Below are 18,191 nucleotides of genomic sequence, written 5' to 3'. Positions count from 1 at the left end.
TGGAGAAGGTTTTAATACGCCACAATGGGCTGCATGAAACAGATAATCTGTGAAAATTGTGTCTATTCTTTCAATGAGTTACCATATAAACAGAGTTTTGCTCATGAGAATTTAGGTTTGCTGCCTAAATCCAACTGCTAATTCCAAATAGAGTAGACATGCTGAATCAAAGGAACTTATATAAGTGTTTGACTTAGCAAGTTCCCATTGATTTTCACTAGTTGAAACAAACAATTTGATTGAGACCTATGACCATCTCTTCCCATATGATAACTGCATTAAAAAGCTATAAACCATTGTCAGCATCTATGGGTACTGAAAACAAAACAAAACAAAATTTAAACTTATTGCCTCTTTTCATTACTTGCCTCTGTTATGTACCTGTAGGAATAACACAAAATAGCTATAAACATACATAGTTTCAGGTTTCAATATCTACTCCTTCATTCCCAGGGAACCATTGGCTATTACGTAAGAAAATATTATAGAAAAGGTTATAGCAATAACTCCAAGTCAGGGTTGATGATTTGCACACAGAGGGTTCCAGTTTTAACACTGGTATCAAAAATTTTGTCACACAAATGTCATCCGAGCAAAGGCAGTCACAAATAGCTCATCCCTTCCACCTTAAATCAGACTGTAATTCTTGGTGCTCTGGTTTTTATTTCAAAATTCTGCATGATCACACACACACACACACACACACACACATATATATATATATATATATGAAGAAATCATTGAATACCTGATGTGGACTATAATTTTAGACTATAACTACAGACTATAACTATTGCTTCATGGTTGGTATCTTAGGCGCGTTCCAGACGCGCAAAAAGTATGTACTAGGTACATACTAGGGTTAGGAAAGGGCTTCCTTTCCGGATGCCCTAACCCTAGTACGTACCTAGTACGTACATTGGGATGTCATGACCGCGCCGCCTCCAAATGGTGACGTCCTGGTGCCGGAAGGAGCTCCGAAACGGAGCTCCTTCCAGGTTTGTGGCGCTGGGTGCAGCCTTTACACGGCTGCGCCACCATCACAAAAGAGAAAGGGGCCAAGTGGCCCCTTTCTCTTCATTTCCACTGCTGTCGGGTGTCCTTGGGGCATGAAGCCCCAAGGACACCCCTTTCCAGGCCACGGGGAAGCGGCCTTTTGCCGCTTCCCTGCAGCCTGAAAAGCGGCAGATCAGGGTCTCAGAGGCTGCCGCTGTGGCAGGTGAGGCCCCGATCCGGCGGGGAAAGGGGTGGGAACAGGCCAACCCAAAAGGGCAGTCTGTAAACCGCCTTAGAATATTAGCCTTAATTTCCTTTTTATTATTATTATTATTAGGAACAATATTTGCAAAGTATCAGTTGTGGAAACACAAGACAAAGAGGTGAGGAAGTGGGTGCAATTTATGAAAGTGCATGGTTAAATAAATCTGATGGTTTTAAAAATGCCAAAAGATTCTTTATTGTTTTGGTAGAAGCAACTAACATAGCTAAGTGTTTGAATGAAGCAAACAGAAGAAGCCAACCTCATGAAATGCATAGATTCTGTGTCTTGTCACATGAGAATGTGCATATATACATACATGGAATAATGATACAGGATGTACATTTGCTCATTTGCAATATTAGCTAGCAAACAACACTGAATTTGTTAGCTAGAAAGTGTATTAACCAATCCCAGATATACAGAATGCGAAGACAATATATGAGGATAACCAGAATTTACCTTTCGAGGACCAGTGCTCTTCAGTTCAAATACATCCATTGAATAGTTGACTCTGCGACCATAGTGATCAAATTGAACATTCCCAGTCAGTCCTTGTATTCGAACCTTAAAGTTGGAAATAAAATTAAGACACAGTTGGTTCATGATGAATGGCATCACTGTAAGTCACCACTTAGTCAACTTTAGAAACAGTTGAGTTTATCACACGTGGGGAAAATTGGGGGTTTAAACAGTCATTTTTCCAGGAAAGTCACACGATTACAGTGAAGATTTTCACACCACATCACGATTAAAGAGGACTTATCCCAGGAATAACCAGCAATAAATCATTCAACGGGATTTCCCCATGAATGATTTGTTGCTGTTTATTCCCTGGTTAATGCTGGTATAAGTCCTCTTTAATCATGACGTGGTGTGAAAATCTTCACTTTGATTGCATTCCCGGAAAAATGACTGTTTAAACCTCTGATTTTCCCCATGTGATAAAGTCCAATGAACCAATCAGGAAATCTCTTTTTAGTGGACTAATCTGTTGACTTTTCAGTTATTAAGTATAAACTTACCAAAACGTCAGTATATTTACAATGAAAGTTCATTTTTAGTATTTTTAATTCCCTATTATACTAATGCACCAGAAACATTTTTATCTCTTTAAAACGTTGGGCCCTATCTTGGAGAATCACCAAGATCTTTTTGTGTCCTACCTCTACCATCACAATGGTTTTGGACCATTCTGATGCATTAACTTTCCTCCACTATTGTGCTACTCTACACCACTAAAACTTTAATCCTTGCATTGGTAAGTGTGTACAACAAAACCAAGGGATTTTAAAGTAAAAACATATATTTATTTTTTAAAAAAATATTAATATACAGTCTGCCCTCCACATTTGCAGCTTTGACTTTTACGGATTTATTTGTGGATTTTATTTATAGGTTCTCTTGAGGAACCTCTAGGTCCTCCAATGTAACTCTGCTAGAAATTGACCAGATAGTTGCATTAGAGGATTTAGAGATTACCAATGGCATCACTAGGGGGGCGCAGATGCGGACTGCACCAGGTGACACCCTAAGGGCTGTGTGTGTGACACCACTGCTCCTCAAACACCTACTTTTTGGCAGAAATGGGCTGTGGTATTCATCTCTTTCCCTTTAAAATGCTTTAAAAGATGGTGGGAATGGGGTCAGGCTCCAGAATTTTTTATAATTCAAATTTCAAAATTTATTTTTTTTAAAAAAAATATGTTTTTGATTTTTCAGAAAAAAATATTTTAAAATTTTCTTTAAAAACATCATATTTAACCGAATCTTCACTATGGATATGTAAATACATTTAAGTTGTGCATATGATATTGTAATTTGAAGGTATAATTTTTATTTTGCTAGTTGTTTATGTCATAGCTATTAGCATTACACTCAGTGCTATATGGGAATTATGATTTATGAGCAACATGAGTGCAAAAAAGCATTGCTAAGGATTCTGTTTGGTGTGAAACAAGAGGAGGCCAATGGGGGAGAGGTGACACCATGAGTTTCCATACTGGGTGACACCAACCCTAGGGATGCCACTGGAGGTTAGTAAAGAAAATACTTCTCTAGGCATTTGTAGGTCATCCAGCATGATTCTATGGTTAATGTCTAGCAGATGTTGGCCACAGAGTTGTGCTGAAAGACCGAGAGATTCCTAGAGAGGCATTATCTCAGGCAAAAAAAATAGTGTTGTTTTTTTGGATCAGTCTGTATGTGTATGCCTTCTCTTTCATCTTCAGTCAGGCCTAGTGGTCAATACCCTGGATGTAGTTCATTGCTCATTGTCCACTCTCTTGAAGAGCAACAAACAAACATGAACATAGATTTCAGAGACATAAAACAAGTATGTAAATGTGTATGCTACACCTTCTTTGATTCAGTCTCTAAGGTGCAGCTAGTGACGTTTGTATCTTGATCATGGCAATCAAAATAACCAAACCTTAGCTCCACATAGATTCTCTCTTCTCTCTCCACTTAGACAGACTTCACACCATTTTTCAAGCCAGTTAGCCAGTGATTGTGACCAACAGCTTGAAGAAAATGCACTGTGTCATGATGTTGTGACACAGTACAGGGAAAGTTGGGGGTGTGGCGGGGGGTTGGTTTGTCATCAGTCCAGCATTAAGCATCATGTTCAGTTCCATTCTTAAAAGATGGAGCTCTAAAATTTGAGACATCCCTCATGGATGAGCTTCTATGAGATATTTGAATGAATCCAGTGGTACTCAAATATTTTATCCTTGGGACCCCCACTTCTTTACATGTACATGGAGACATCATGCTCCCCCACTTGATATAATATAAGAATAAAAATATTTTGTCTGTTTAGCATTTGTATTTTCATTCATACATTCATGTCAGTTCACAGTTTAACATTTTATAAGGAGATAACATTATTCAAAGTAGAATAGTTTTAAGTAAATTCAATACTTAACACATACTGTATGAAAGTTTTATACTTAAAAAGCTTTGGGAAGTGGAGGAGAAAGGATCAGGGCTTCCATGTCTCGCACCCCTCTTTGAACAACTCTCATGTTCCCCCCTCCCCATGGTACAGCCCCAACATTTGAGAACCCTTCAAATAAGCTCTATGTTTAATAGCTTTCCATAAGAATAAATGTATACCTTTCAAAGAATGATCTGCTTTTTTAAACAAAGAAATAACCTTAAAGCTGATACATTTGCTCCCAGGTAAAAAGCTGCCAGCAGTGAGTTCTTTTCACTGTCTGCTTGGTGCATGAAGTATACTAATTTGCAATTGCAATTATTTTAAACTCTGCTGCGGTATTTTTTTCTCTCCTTCTCTACTTCTTCCCTTACCCCAACTGTCCTTCCTTAAGGAGAGAGGCTAAATCATCTTGACAGAGATCTGGAACTTTCTAAGCTTCTGTATTCATCAGGATGCAGAGCCTTGACATCAGTGAAAAATTTCTCCATGTTATTTCATTTTAAATGAAATAAGAAGGGGAAAAGATGTAAGGATTTTCTTTCTTTCTTTTACTTTTGTGAGTTACAGAGGGCCAGCAAAGATAAATACACCATCAAGATGAGAGAAATGCATTTGGCAAGCAATGTGGGGGAAAGATCAAATAGCTCTTAGATAATCATTTAAAGTTTCATTTTCTTTTATCAGTCTGGTGTAGAATTAACAAGGGGTGCATGCTGAAGACTCATCCCTTTCCACATTCTTTCAGTCAAAGCTCTGAAAGGGAACTATAAGCTTTAAGTTCAGCCACATTATCTAATGCTTGGAATCAGCTCCAATGACTTTTCAAAATATTAATACCTCATACCTCATTCATCTATTACGCTGAGACTGCATCTTCACTACAGAAATAATGCAGTTTGACACCATTGTAATTCCATGATTCAATGCTATGAAATTCTGTAATTTGTAGTTTGGTGGGGGCACAAGCGCTCTGACAGAGAAGGCTAATTATCTCTCAAAACTATCCCAGAATACCATAGCATCGAGCCATGGCAGTTAGAACGGTGTCAAACTGCTTTATTTCTGCAGTGCAAACATGGCTGTGTGTGTTACTTGTTGACCTCTGGTACGCCCATGAAATTTTCATAGGCAAGAAATACTCAAAGGTGGTTTTCCCACCGAAGTACTATCTAGGGTTTATCCTGCTTATCTTCCATGGTCAGACAGGATCTGGTGCCTTTAGAGTATTTAGGCACCAACTAAGGGTATTTAGGCTCCATAATCCTGTCATACTATGTTTAGGATTAGCATTCAAATTTATTTTGTGGTGTTGACTACAGAGCAATAATCTTAGTACCAGGGATCCTGAGATAGGAAAAGTAAAGAATCCTGCCTGATATACCATGTACACAATTGCTGTCAGTCAGAGCTGACAGCACAGTACTAACTTTATATTAACTCAGACTTAAACTGAGTCAATAGAGAAAGTTTCCTATCTTCCAGTTAATAGCAAAGTTGCTCATTGATCATCACAAGAAAGCAAAACTGTTGGTTGTGGTGGTGGTTCTTTTTTGTAATTATTGCTTTCACTTTTTACGTATGTTACTTTGGTATTATAATTGCTGCTGTGAGCGAAATAAGGACAACAATCCTTGATGCAGGTAAATGTAAAAGATAGATATAGATAAATATATGTCCTACTACAACATGGTAAGCTTTAGTTTTAAAATAAAGCAGGGGCAGTATAGCTATGTTACCTTCTGTGTGGATCGGTAATAATGGACTGTTCAGATTGTACCCCACAATCCTTAAAGACACACAAGACACATACACTGAACTGTAGTCTTGTCTTCCCTCACCCACTGTGATCACAGCAATGAGTTTGTTTCCAAAGCAATAGTTCCAGAGTTGGGCCACAGAGTGGGATGGCCCTAATCCCAATTAATTTTAGTGGCATGCTTTGGCTATAGTCTGAACTGATGTACAGACACCTGAGTCTATGTACTTTCTCTCACTGAGGTATCTGGGGAGCTCTAGTATTGGACAAGTCAGTTGTCATTTAACTCTTTATTTTCCTCATCTGCAAAATGTGGAAGTTTAAAACCTTATTATTGTGAGGATGAAGTGTAATGGAAAAATCAAACTAAGTGAAACTTGAGAGAGAATATGGTGTAACACATGCATGCGCGCACACACACACAGTTGGCCCCTGGTAGCTACTGGGGTTTGGTTCCACAATCCCCCATTGATACCAAAATCCGTGGATGCTCAAGTCCTGTTAAATAGAATGGCATAATAAAATGGTGTCTCTTATACAAAATGGCAAAATGCTTATATAATATTTTCAAACTGTGGATGGTTGAATCCGGGGAATAAAGAATTTGTGGATATGGAGGACTTACTGTATATACTGTAATAATAATAATAATAATAATAATAATAATAATAATAATTTAATTACGCTGATTGTTAAATGGTTGCTATTCTTCCACTTGGTGCTAAGGCTTAAAACTAGCCTGAAGCCAGAAATCAATGAGCTAGAACTAAGTCTTGCATGAACCACCCTGTTTCAGTGTTCTCTCCATGTCAATCCCTGGCTCCACGGTGCAGCTGGATTTGCGAGGCAATCCCCAGTTCCCTCTTCGAGAAATATCAATTTTCTGCCTTCGAAGATTACGGAGGTCTCAGCCATCACAAGTACTCTCCTCATAGGTCAGAGCAGAGGTATACAATCAAATGGGAAAACAACATATATCAACCTTACAAGTTCTGTTCCATCAGAAAACTTGCCTGATCCCCATTTAAATTCTGGAAGAGATGGTGAGTGTGGTAAAGCTCAGTTCAAAAAGGAAGTGGGGTCCCAGGTCATTTTTAAAAAATGAATGTTAATTAAAAATAATTAATTTTTAAAAAATTATATTATTATTATATTATTATATTATATATTATATATTATATTTAAAATCACCTTTACCAAATGCTCACTTCAATCACAAGAAACTATGGCCCAGTACACAGGCCAACAAGCGGCGTACTGGCGCTGATACTAGGGTTAGGGACCGCACACAACCGTACAGTCCCTAACCCTAGTTCGCAGTGTCTGGTGTAACAATGGTGGTGTCCTGTCCATACGGGTGTCACCATTGTGACATAAGTGTTATGTGGCATCTGCACAGCATCGCATGTCACTTATGTCCCAAGTGTGCCAGTGGCGCACTCATGATGTCATTACGGTGCCACAACCCCCCCCCCCCCCCGAAATACCGGGTCTTTTTCCTCTGCAGTGACGGTGCACCGTCGGGGCTGTGCTGTGCTGTGGAGGAAAAGGCTGCCGGCAGGCGCCCTTTTGGGGAGGTCTGTCCTGGGTCATGTATATGTAATGCACTGAGGCTGTGTGTATGATATTGTAATTTAAAGGTATATTTAATTTTGCTAGTTCTTTATGTCACAGATATTACCATGACATTCAATGATATGGAGGAATAAAGATTAACGAGATCATTACTATAAAAAATGACTAAAGATTCTGTAAGGTGTGATGATAAGAGGCAGTCAATGGAGGGGTGGGGGTTGACACCATGATTTACCACACCGGGTGACACCAACCTAGTGCCTATCATCCCTTGTATTCTCAAATCACTGTCACTTAAGATAGGGAACCAAGGGAGGAATGTGTGCTGGGATGCAGCTGGGGTTACATGTAGAGGGTGGCATTAGAGAATGAGGGAAGACAGGACCTACTGTTTGAATTCTGAGCTCTCAAAACAAATCCCATTTGAGGGGTCTGTTTGTTTTATTTATTTATTTAGAGTGTTGTATACCCACTCTCCAGCCACAAGGGCTCTAGAACATCTTACAGACTGTTAATTTCCCAGCCTTCAGGTTTACAACCTAAAAAGACATGACACAAAAGGAGAAGGGAATGGCGGTGGGAGAATGGGATCAAGTTCAGCAGGATGACTGGCAGTTCTTCTTCTGCTTCAGGACGGTAACAGCTGGAATGGAGGGAGGGTCCTCCACCTGCTTCTGGGGCTACATAGTGGAGTCATGCCTGTGTGTCTCCTTCTGTCCCTCTGAGGTAGGGATGGTGGCAGTTAAGATGGAGGGAGGGCTTTTCACCTGCCTCTTTTTAGTCCCTCCAATTTCTTCTCTTTTGGTGGCATATGTAGTGGTTGAGAAAACCACACTCCAAAGACGCAGTTCAACAACCAAACTGGTGTTTGGAAATGTGTTCCAAAGTGGAATTTTGCAGTGGGCAATATTGAAACAGCTAAATGACTGCTTCTCCATCCACTATGCAACTGAACTCATATTGATGCCTTATTTAATCTACATGTTGTGTTTTTGCATTAGTTTAATAAAGGTTTTGCACGTCATGCAGTTCCATGACTATTTCATCTTTGCTTATCATACAATTAAATTACTCAATTAATTATGGCAGCTTTAATTAGCTAATCGATTAAATTTTCAAAGAAAATATGCATATTGAATGAAAACAACGTCTTGAAGAGAAAGAGCACACATTTTAATTTTCATTCTGTGCACAGATGTTACAGCTGGCAAAATTTCAGCAAATGCGATGCACCCACTCCTAAGTGACATGGAAAGGGAATGTTTCCTCCGTGATGATGTCTGCTACCCATAGTATTTTATGTTAAAAAAAACAATTATACTGGTGGTAACTACTAATTGATGAAAAGGTGTTTTCTTGATTAGAGCAAATAATGGATAGTTCTAGCTTCAACACACATTGAACCTACAAAAAGTGTCCTATGTGAGTTGCCATTATGTTAGTTTTGTTATGCCCATTTGCCTAAATCCAATGTTTTATCCTAGTTAGTGTTGACTCACGAATCAACTGAATTTACTTAAGTACAGTGGTCCTTGGCTTACACGGGGGATACGTTACGGACCTCCCTGTGTAAGCCAAAAATGCATAAGCGTAGTCCCATTCGATTAATGGGGCTCGTGCTTGCAGCGTGGGAGAGTGGCACGCCATGGACACACCATCATTCACTCTCCGTTGTGTGGCTTCCACGTAAGCAGGAAGCTGGCGTATGGGGTGCCCGCCTCAATCATCAGTGGATCTACTCTAGTTAACACCAGCAATTTGATGTAGTCATTCATTCTAGTTTTTATTATAGTATTCTAATGTCTCTTTCCCCCAGAAGATAGCAGGGCAGTTATGAGTGAGATTAAAACTATTCAGACAAATGAATGAACAAAATCTATATATATATATATATATAGATATATATATACACACACACACACACACACACACACATCACACACACACACACACACACAGAAGTAAAATATTGGCCTGTTACAGACAGCCAAAATAAAGCTGCTTCGAGTCACAGTGGAAGTTTGGTGTTTCAATGATGCATGCGTCCTAAGAGTCCAGAAGTCGCACCAAAGCCACACTCCGCCCTAAGGACGGGATGTGGCTTCTGGACTCTTAGGACACGGCATCATTGAAACACAAACTTCCACTGTGACTCGAAGCAGCTTTATTTTGGCTGTCTGTAACAGGCCATAGACTCTCTTCCTACTGAGTTATAGTAAGGCAGTATTGTTCCATCAGGTCTTTGGCTTTTAAAATTTTGGCTTTTTTTTTAAGCGCCACCCCCCCCACCCAATTTTATACTTTACTACTTTACTGGGTTTTTTATTCAAGTTCAAATAATTATACCTTGCTTTAAGAGCTTGGTGGGTAGCAAAACAATAAATATACTTAATAAAATAATTACAAGAATAAACAGAACATGAGAATTATATAGAAACAAACAAAACTCAGAATTCAGAGGAGCACAGCATTCACAGAGGCTGAGATTATTATCTTTTGACGAAAGATAGTACATAATACATAGCAGCTGTTGCAGCAAGAGTTTATGTGAACCCATGTGAATAATTAATAATCTTAGGCTACAATATAGATATATACCTTAGGAGGAGTTTCTGATCCTGGATATTCTCTCTGATCCAGTTTCTTCCACCGCTGCATGAGTTTAGCAACCATGGGTGTATCAAAATCCACTAGCTGAAATCCTGTGACATTAGCTCCTCCATGCATAAACCGTTCCAAAGAAATATCCTTGAATCCCTGCAAAAATCAATTAATCCAAGACTGACTCTACACACTGTTAAAGGTTCACAAATTTTAGAGGGTCACATATAAGGCTAAATGTAGTATTTGGTGAATAGCTTTCCACTTACACAATGGGTCCCCCCTGCCACTCCTTTGCCCTGCAGCCTCCTGCATATACAAATATCTCTGAAGAGGTTTCACAAACTGCATTGGGTCTGCAGGAGAGAGGAAGAATTTGACCTAGCAGTACTTTTAGGCCATCGTGGGATACAGTGCACAATAGTCTGAAAGTAGCAATTTATATTTTCAATATTTTCTCTCTTTATTATATTATTACTGTTATTATTGCCATACAATATTGATATTTATATATTACTATAATTGCTACACTTATGAATACAAATATGAATGCAAATAGGTATAATTGGAACTATAAATATGAACCTAAAATGAGTTATTGTATGTTGTACCTGTAAATGTATAATATTTATTTGATCTTACTGGATGAAGAATAAAGATGTACATCTGAACTTATAAACACCAAAAGGAACAAACAACACCCATCTTTTAATAAAACTATCCACATATGTCTGATTTTCTCTTGGACTCAAACAGTAAGTCAGCTCCATAAATATGTTGTTATTGTGTGTCTTCCAACTTATGGTGACCCTATCAAGGTTTTTCTTGGCAAGATTTGTTCTAGCAGAGTATGCTATTGCCTTCCCATGAGGCTGAAAGATTATGGCTTGCTCCAGATCACCCAATGGGTCTTCATGGATGAGTGGGGATTGCAACCTTAGTTTCCCAGAGTCCTAGCCCAACATGCAAAGCAGATTTTATGTATGCAGTATCTGTGTGTAATTGGTGTGCTTTTTTTAAATATAAATTTTATTAATAAAGTAAAAAAAAAGCATATGGCAACATTCTATTACAACAAATATCACAGACATTATGTACCAAATACATCTACCCCACTAGCAAAACCAAAAACAAATCTAGCACCAACACATAAACACTTACTAACCTCTTCATATCTTCTGTTTTGTGTCACACACTTATTCCTCCATCAGAATATACCAGTACTATTTTTCCTATATTTAATATCATTTTTGTTTATACCATCCTCAATTAATTATTTCAACTGTCTTCAATTCAGACCTATTGTGAAAGTTGGACTATAATGTTTATGCAAATGTTTTATAAGTGGGTCCCAGTCTAGACTAAATTTGTAATAAGTACTTTTTCTCAAGAGAAACAGATAACAACAATAAAAGTAAAATATCAATAATTTCTATATCATCAATCTGCACACATTATTTTTTAAATTAATTGTTTCCCCCCCAGAGGTCTCAGTAGGAAGTTTGTAACCAGCTGCTTGCTTAATATAAAACATTATCTGATGCTACTTTGAACATTACCAAAACATATTCATATTACCTGCATCTAACAGATCATCTCACCAGCATTTATTTTGTTCTAAATTTGTATAAATATTGTTTATTGTTTTGATATTATATAGAGTGAAATAATACCAATGTGAGGTTTTTTAAAAATCAATTTTAAATTATTTGCTATGAAATATTGTATCACATCTTTACCTACAAATTCCAAGATTTCACTTGCTGTACTCATGGCTAGATATCTTTCTCTTTTTCTTTTTACCTATGGGGTAGCAGCATGTTTGGTTTTAAAGAACTGGAACAGTTTTGGATAATACAGATTTAAATATGCAATATAATTTAGAAATGTAGTTAAATTTTGCTCTACCCAATGAGACCCCAAATATCCATGTTATTGCCTTATTTGTTATAGGAATGAGATGTTAAAGAAAAGTTTGTTGTACAGGCCACTTTACCATTGTTCTTATTAAATCCATTGCATTGTTGGCAACCTGCCATGTTTGTAATCATTTCACTTCACGGGATGTGCGATGGGTCGATGATGCAACTCACTACTCTTGTGCATATGCGATCAATTTGCAAGTGGGTAACATGAAAAACTATGAGCAACAATGGTGCCAACTCTTTCCCAGTTCTTACACCACTGTGATACTTTGTACTTTCTGGCTTGATCCATAGCAAACTGGGGAGGTTACATTGCTTCAGTGTATACCTCTGGAGAATGACTTTATTCAGTTTTTTTGTGGGGTTTTTTTTGGGCTATGTGGCCATGTTCTAGAAGTGTTTATTCATCACGTTTTGCCAGAATCTGTGGCTGTCATCTTCAGAGAATACTGGCATGGAAGAGAATAGGGTGTGTGTGTGTGCGCACGCGCGTGTGCACGCATGCACACCCACACACACTGTGTGACCCTGGGTAGGGAGGGGTGATCTCCATGTTAATCTGTATATTGTTCTGTTAACATGGAGATCACCTGTCCCTACCCAGGGTCACAAAGTGTGTGTGTGTGTGTGTGTGTGTGTGTACACATACATACACACCCAACTCTCTTCCATGCCAGCATTCTCTGAAGATGCCAGCCACAGATGCTGGTGAAAGGTCAGGAATAAACCCTTCTAGAGCATGGCCACATAGCCCAAAATAACCCACAAAAAATTATGGATGCCGGCCATGAAAGCCTTCCACTTTATTCAGGTTTCTTCCTTTTTTGGTCACATGCATTGTTTGACTGGGTAGGGTTCAAAATGAGGTAAAACCACTTCTTTTCACTCAAATGGACAACCCCTTAGACAGCTTTAAAAGGGTGGTTTATAAATTCAGAAAGTATGGGCCCACCCATTACTACAAGTAAGGTTGGTTCAATGTCACTGTTCGTAAGCCTGTCTCTTTGTTTCAGTTGCTGGGGAGAATGAGAGAGAAGGTGCAGTTACACTCATCCAGTTGGACAACATAAACCTTTCATCTGATTCTGGATGGGTCTTCTTATAATTGGCCTAGATATGGTTAAAAGAATACAATTCTCTGGAGTAGATTCATTTTAATTATAGATATTATTTCCATCTTAATAAGTAGCTTATTATATCACTGAGTTAGATCCACTCTCATAGTTTTTGCTATTGCTTTGTCACCACTGACAGTGTATTAAAAATAGCTTCTTCATTACTATAGGAAAGGCTTTTTTTTTGCAGTACAATGGTGCAGTAAGGGAAAATATATTGCAAAATGTGACTGTTTGAGATTCCATTAATTGTCCAATGTAATTATATTTAATGTCTGGATATCTGACTACTAAAAATAACTAATTAACAACAATTAATTAGCAAATTTATATGTGATCATCCCAGTTTTATTAAGGACAGATAATTAACACAAAATATATGTGGGAAATTAAACTGATTCTCCCCTTTTTCATTTTTTAGTAGAAACAGAAAAGGCCATTGACAGGGTAGAATGTCCCTATCTTCATAAGGTATTAAAGAAATTTAAGAGTGGACAAAGTTTCAGAAAATGATTCTATTTATGTAAATGAATATTTCTTTCTCTTTTTGAAACATTTTGTACACTCCTCTCAAATCTGTTGATGAAGTATTCTTTATACATTTTTAAAATAAAAGAAAATATTCCATTTGCTTACTTCAAAATACAGTTCTTGGCTTTTTGTCCCACTAAATGTATACATTTTTTTACATTTAAATTTTTCACATTCATTTTCAAACTTTAGAAGGTTATCTCTGTACTCATTGGTTCTAACCTGTTCATAGTTTCAGCGACATAGTTAAATGTGCCAGCATGGATTTCCCAAGTTCTTTTTCTATAATCAGTTTTACTAGACTCATTAAAAATAATAATACAGGATATTTAATGGCCTAAAAGTCGAGGGAAATCCAACCTCACATAAACACAGTATCCTCCTTCCCTCTACAGCCCCCTCATTTGCCTGAGAGGGTCCTCCAATAATGCTAAACCAATTTTTTGAGGGGGGTGGGGGAACCTCCGCCAGCATTGTTCATTCCACTGGTAGAGGAATAATAAATAACTCAACCCCATAGGTTAATTAGACAACTGTTCAAACAATGAATTAGTCACAAGAAGCAGACAATTAATCAAGGGCAATAGGCAGTCAATTAGTTGAGGGCAACAGGCAGTGAATTAGTCGAGATGGGCAATAAGTTATCAAGACGATAAATTGGTCAACAACAATAAGCAATAAGTTAATCAAAAGCAACAAGCAAATTTGGTGATAAATTAATGAAGACAAATATTGGATAAATTCAGTCAGACCACTAATTAGATAATATATTAGACACAACGCTCAGTTAATTAGTAAGAGTGAATAGACAGCAATTAGTCAAAACAAGATAAGCAGTGAATGTGTTAGTCATTATTGCTTAATAGCTTCTCCTGCAGGTACTTAGTGATAATAAGTTAGTTCAAATAGGTTAGTCAGTCAAGAGCCAGTCAGGTTTCTCCTCCTGTTGGAAGAGGTCATCAAATTAATTAAAGCTTTACTGTCTTGTATAAGAAAAGAGCTGCATCTACACTGCAGAATTAACTCAGTTTGACACTGCTTTAACTGACATGGCTCAATGTTATGAGATTCTGGGATTTGTAGTTTTGTGGATATTTAGCCTTCTGTCAAAGAGCTCTGGTGCTACAACAAACTACAAACCCCAGGATTCCATAGGATGGAGCCATGTCAAACTGTATTATTTCTTCAGTATAGCAGCAGCCAAGGAGAGTAAATTCGCTTAGATCATCAGTGCATTAGTCGGGTGAATAATTCATTGTTTATTACTGTCTGTCTTTATATCAGGAGAATCAATCTTTATATAGTCAACAGTGAATACAAAGGAAATGCCAAACTTCCCTTTGCACATGGATATCACTGTGCTAATGATCTTTATGATCTGCAGTTTCTGCTCCCTTAGGCATCCAAGGTGTGTCCCCTGGTACACATGCACAATGGGCACAGACACAGCCTTGCTTGCAGCTCACACAAGTACAGGGGAGAACATGGGGTGCCGTCCCCTAACACTGTGATGTTAGCCCAATGCAGTTGCTCCTGTGGTGTTGGTCTTTCCATCCTGCAGGTATAGTCTGTCATCAGAGGTAAGATAAGGCAAACCAAAACAAATCCCCAGCAGCAAGTCTGTAAATATTGCTGCACTAGCCTAGCTTCTTCTGATTCTTTACATTTTAGAAAAATGAACAAAAGGTAAAATTTGGCAAGAATTTAACCTCAGTGCTTAGAGTATATATCTCCATATAGATATGCAATGATATGTGTGTCCTTAATTACCAGGAACAGAAAGGCAAAAATATGTCCTTCAGTATGAGGTTAGCATCTTTTCTCTGTCCTATATGCATCAATCATACTTCCTTCCAATGTAAACTTTGTACAATATATATTTGATCAGCCAGATATCCAATTAATATTTTTGCTGTTCACATTTTAACCATCACTTCTACAGCATCCTGTAAAACTAGCTGGGGAACAATTGCATCTCTCCAGTTTTCTGAAGTTGCAGTGTTTTGTAACATTGTTTTGTAACATCCGAGGAGGACCATCATTCTGTCCTGCCACCCTCAAAGGGAAATCTGGGGAGAATATGAGAAAGAGCATTCTTGGAGTGTTTTCAAGCTTGGAAACTGCCTTCCTAGAAAAGTTTGACTGGTGCCCTCTTTGCTATTCTTTGGTAGGCAGGTAAAGACTGTTTCTTTGTTTTGGCAGACCTGTGTGGGCTGATGGCTCAAGGGGGAAGAACCTTCAGAATGTGCTGCACTGTTTATGTGCTGCTTTCATTTTAAAGGTCTCACCCTTTGCTGTTTTTAATGTTACTGTTAGGATAATTATATTTTAAACTTTTGTATGATGTAAAATTTTAGCTGCATCTGTTTTAATCTTTACAAGCTGTCTTGAATCCTGGACTAGGAAAAAAGTGGGATATAAATGTAAATATAGAACTGCTAAAGTGGGGGCTAATTCATGACCAGAAGAGTGGACCAATGCTCCTAGTCCAGAAGATGAATAGTTGATGAAATGGGCCTTGCTATACCAATTGCAGTTGGAGTACTGACTGCTAATTTTGACAGTTCTGAAAGAAGAAAAGTCAAATGATTGAGGACAAATGGAGAATGGGGCCTTGATGCATTGACTCACATGCAGCCAAGTACATAAACCAGGACCAATTGCCATCTTTTCTCTTGAGACAAGATGTCACCACTTTAATTCACATGGTCTTGATTTGATACAGCTACAGAGAATTTTACTAGCTAAGCATGAATTGAATTGTAAAACACACTTCTTACCAGATTTGCTAGGATGTAATGGTAGCCTTTAACATGCTTTCCAACACTCACGATCTGTAGGAAGAGGGAAAGAAAGAGAACAATGACTCTTGCATTATTCATAGCAGTGGGTATAATTTATGACATATAATTATAGTTATATAATGTTGAGATTATTTTGCCTCTACATCAACATAAAAACATACCTAATAATTAAATCCCTAGATTTTGGAATATTAAAGGAGCTCAAATCATTCCAATTTGAATTAAATTACTGTTCTGTTACAGTACATTGGTTTTCACCTCATGTTCTGCAAGCAGAAATAAGCTAATTTGGAAGGTCAGTCTGTTTGGAAAGGCAGAGGCTTCCTGAGACTATATTTTTAAAAAATCTATATATAAATGCACAAATTGAAAATATGTCAGACAAATGCAGAGATGAATAGCCAGGCTGTGTCTAAAGCACTTGCTGCATTTGTTGTTTGTGATGTTTTCTGGCAAGAAGACAAACATTGTACATACATTGCAGCAGCCAAGTATGAACTGCTCCCCTCCATATTCTTTTAAACTGTCTTCCAAGGCAGCTTTGAAACTGTGTTCCAAGACAGTTCTCAGGGAAAAATGAGAAGCAGTTCAACTCTGTAGAGAAGGGAGGAAGGGGAGAGAAATAACTGCAGAAATGGAGACAGAAGGATCCATACTTGGCTGCTGCAATGTATGTGCAATATTTGGCATCCCTGGAGCTAGTCGATTGATGCTGCTAAACTAGGCAGGGACCTATGTTCCCCAATGGTTGTCATTGCCATGCTGGGGATCATTCTGGTGGTGGGGCTGGGGTTGAGACTGCTCTCACCTCCACTTTCTCCTCCTTTGCCACTGCCATTTCCTTCACCACTGCTGCTGGGCTACTGTCACTGCTATCTGTATTTGAGCATCCTACCACTTCTCACATACAGATGACTTGCATGTCTTTATATCCATTATTCTTTAAATTAACTTTCAATATTTTGCCTTACTGTTAGTACCTTTCTTATCCTGAGCTAATGACCCTCATTTAATTTCCTCTAGGTTTCCTATGTAAAGATTCATTTCCCTCTCTAGATACTTCTTCTAATTTGGAGTCCAGTGTGGTTCACCCTCTCCCCTCCATCCAACCAAATTTATCTTGCAATCATTCTATTATATTGTCCCTGGTACCTGCATTCTATGCCAAGATGTTGTTATAGCCCCACTACTGATGTACATTGCCAAGAAGATGTACTTGATCTCGATCAGAGTCTTTTGAAGTCCTATGGAGTGGCAATAAGTGCAGCAAAGAATTCTTTCTATGCTGCACGTATTGCGTCTGCAGAGTCTCGTCCGGCAGAGCTGTTCAGGGTGGTGAGGGAGCTGACCCAGGTACCGCCCGCACTGAACACTATATTAGAACCATCAAAAGCCTGCTGTGATGACTTTAATAACTTTTTCGCAGAAAAAATCTCTCGGATAAGGGCTGATCTTGACGCTGGTATTAAAACAGAAACAATAGGAGAGGTATCCAGAGCTTCCGTGGACTCTATTAAGCTGGATCACTTTGAGTTTGTAAATACCGATGAAGTGGAAAAGCTCCTTGGATGTGTAAAGAAGACAACGTGCACTCTCGATCCCTGCCCTTCTTGGTTGACCGCCCAGGGAGGAGATGCCGTAACTACATTGTTGCGATTAATAATCAATGCATCCTTCCGGGAGGG

General features: G+C 38.3%; 1 protein-coding gene across 1 annotated transcript in view; it reads right to left on the bottom strand.

The window, feature by feature from the left end:
• Positions 1–18,191, bottom strand: part of GRIA4 (glutamate ionotropic receptor AMPA type subunit 4) — a 329,124-nt gene that overhangs the window by 69,106 nt on the left and 241,827 nt on the right. Inside the window, 5 exon segments of the mRNA XM_042457528.1 lie at positions 1,721–1,825; positions 6,742–6,811; positions 6,813–6,907; positions 10,129–10,287; positions 16,483–16,536. Coding sequence (XP_042313462.1) covers positions 1,721–1,825; positions 6,742–6,811; positions 6,813–6,907; positions 10,129–10,287; positions 16,483–16,536 — 483 coding nt within the window.

This window comes from Sceloporus undulatus, chromosome 3 (assembly GCF_019175285.1).
Source record: "Sceloporus undulatus isolate JIND9_A2432 ecotype Alabama chromosome 3, SceUnd_v1.1, whole genome shotgun sequence".
NCBI lineage: Eukaryota > Metazoa > Chordata > Lepidosauria > Squamata > Phrynosomatidae > Sceloporus > Sceloporus undulatus.
This window is presented reverse-complemented; position numbering and strand designations above follow the sequence as displayed.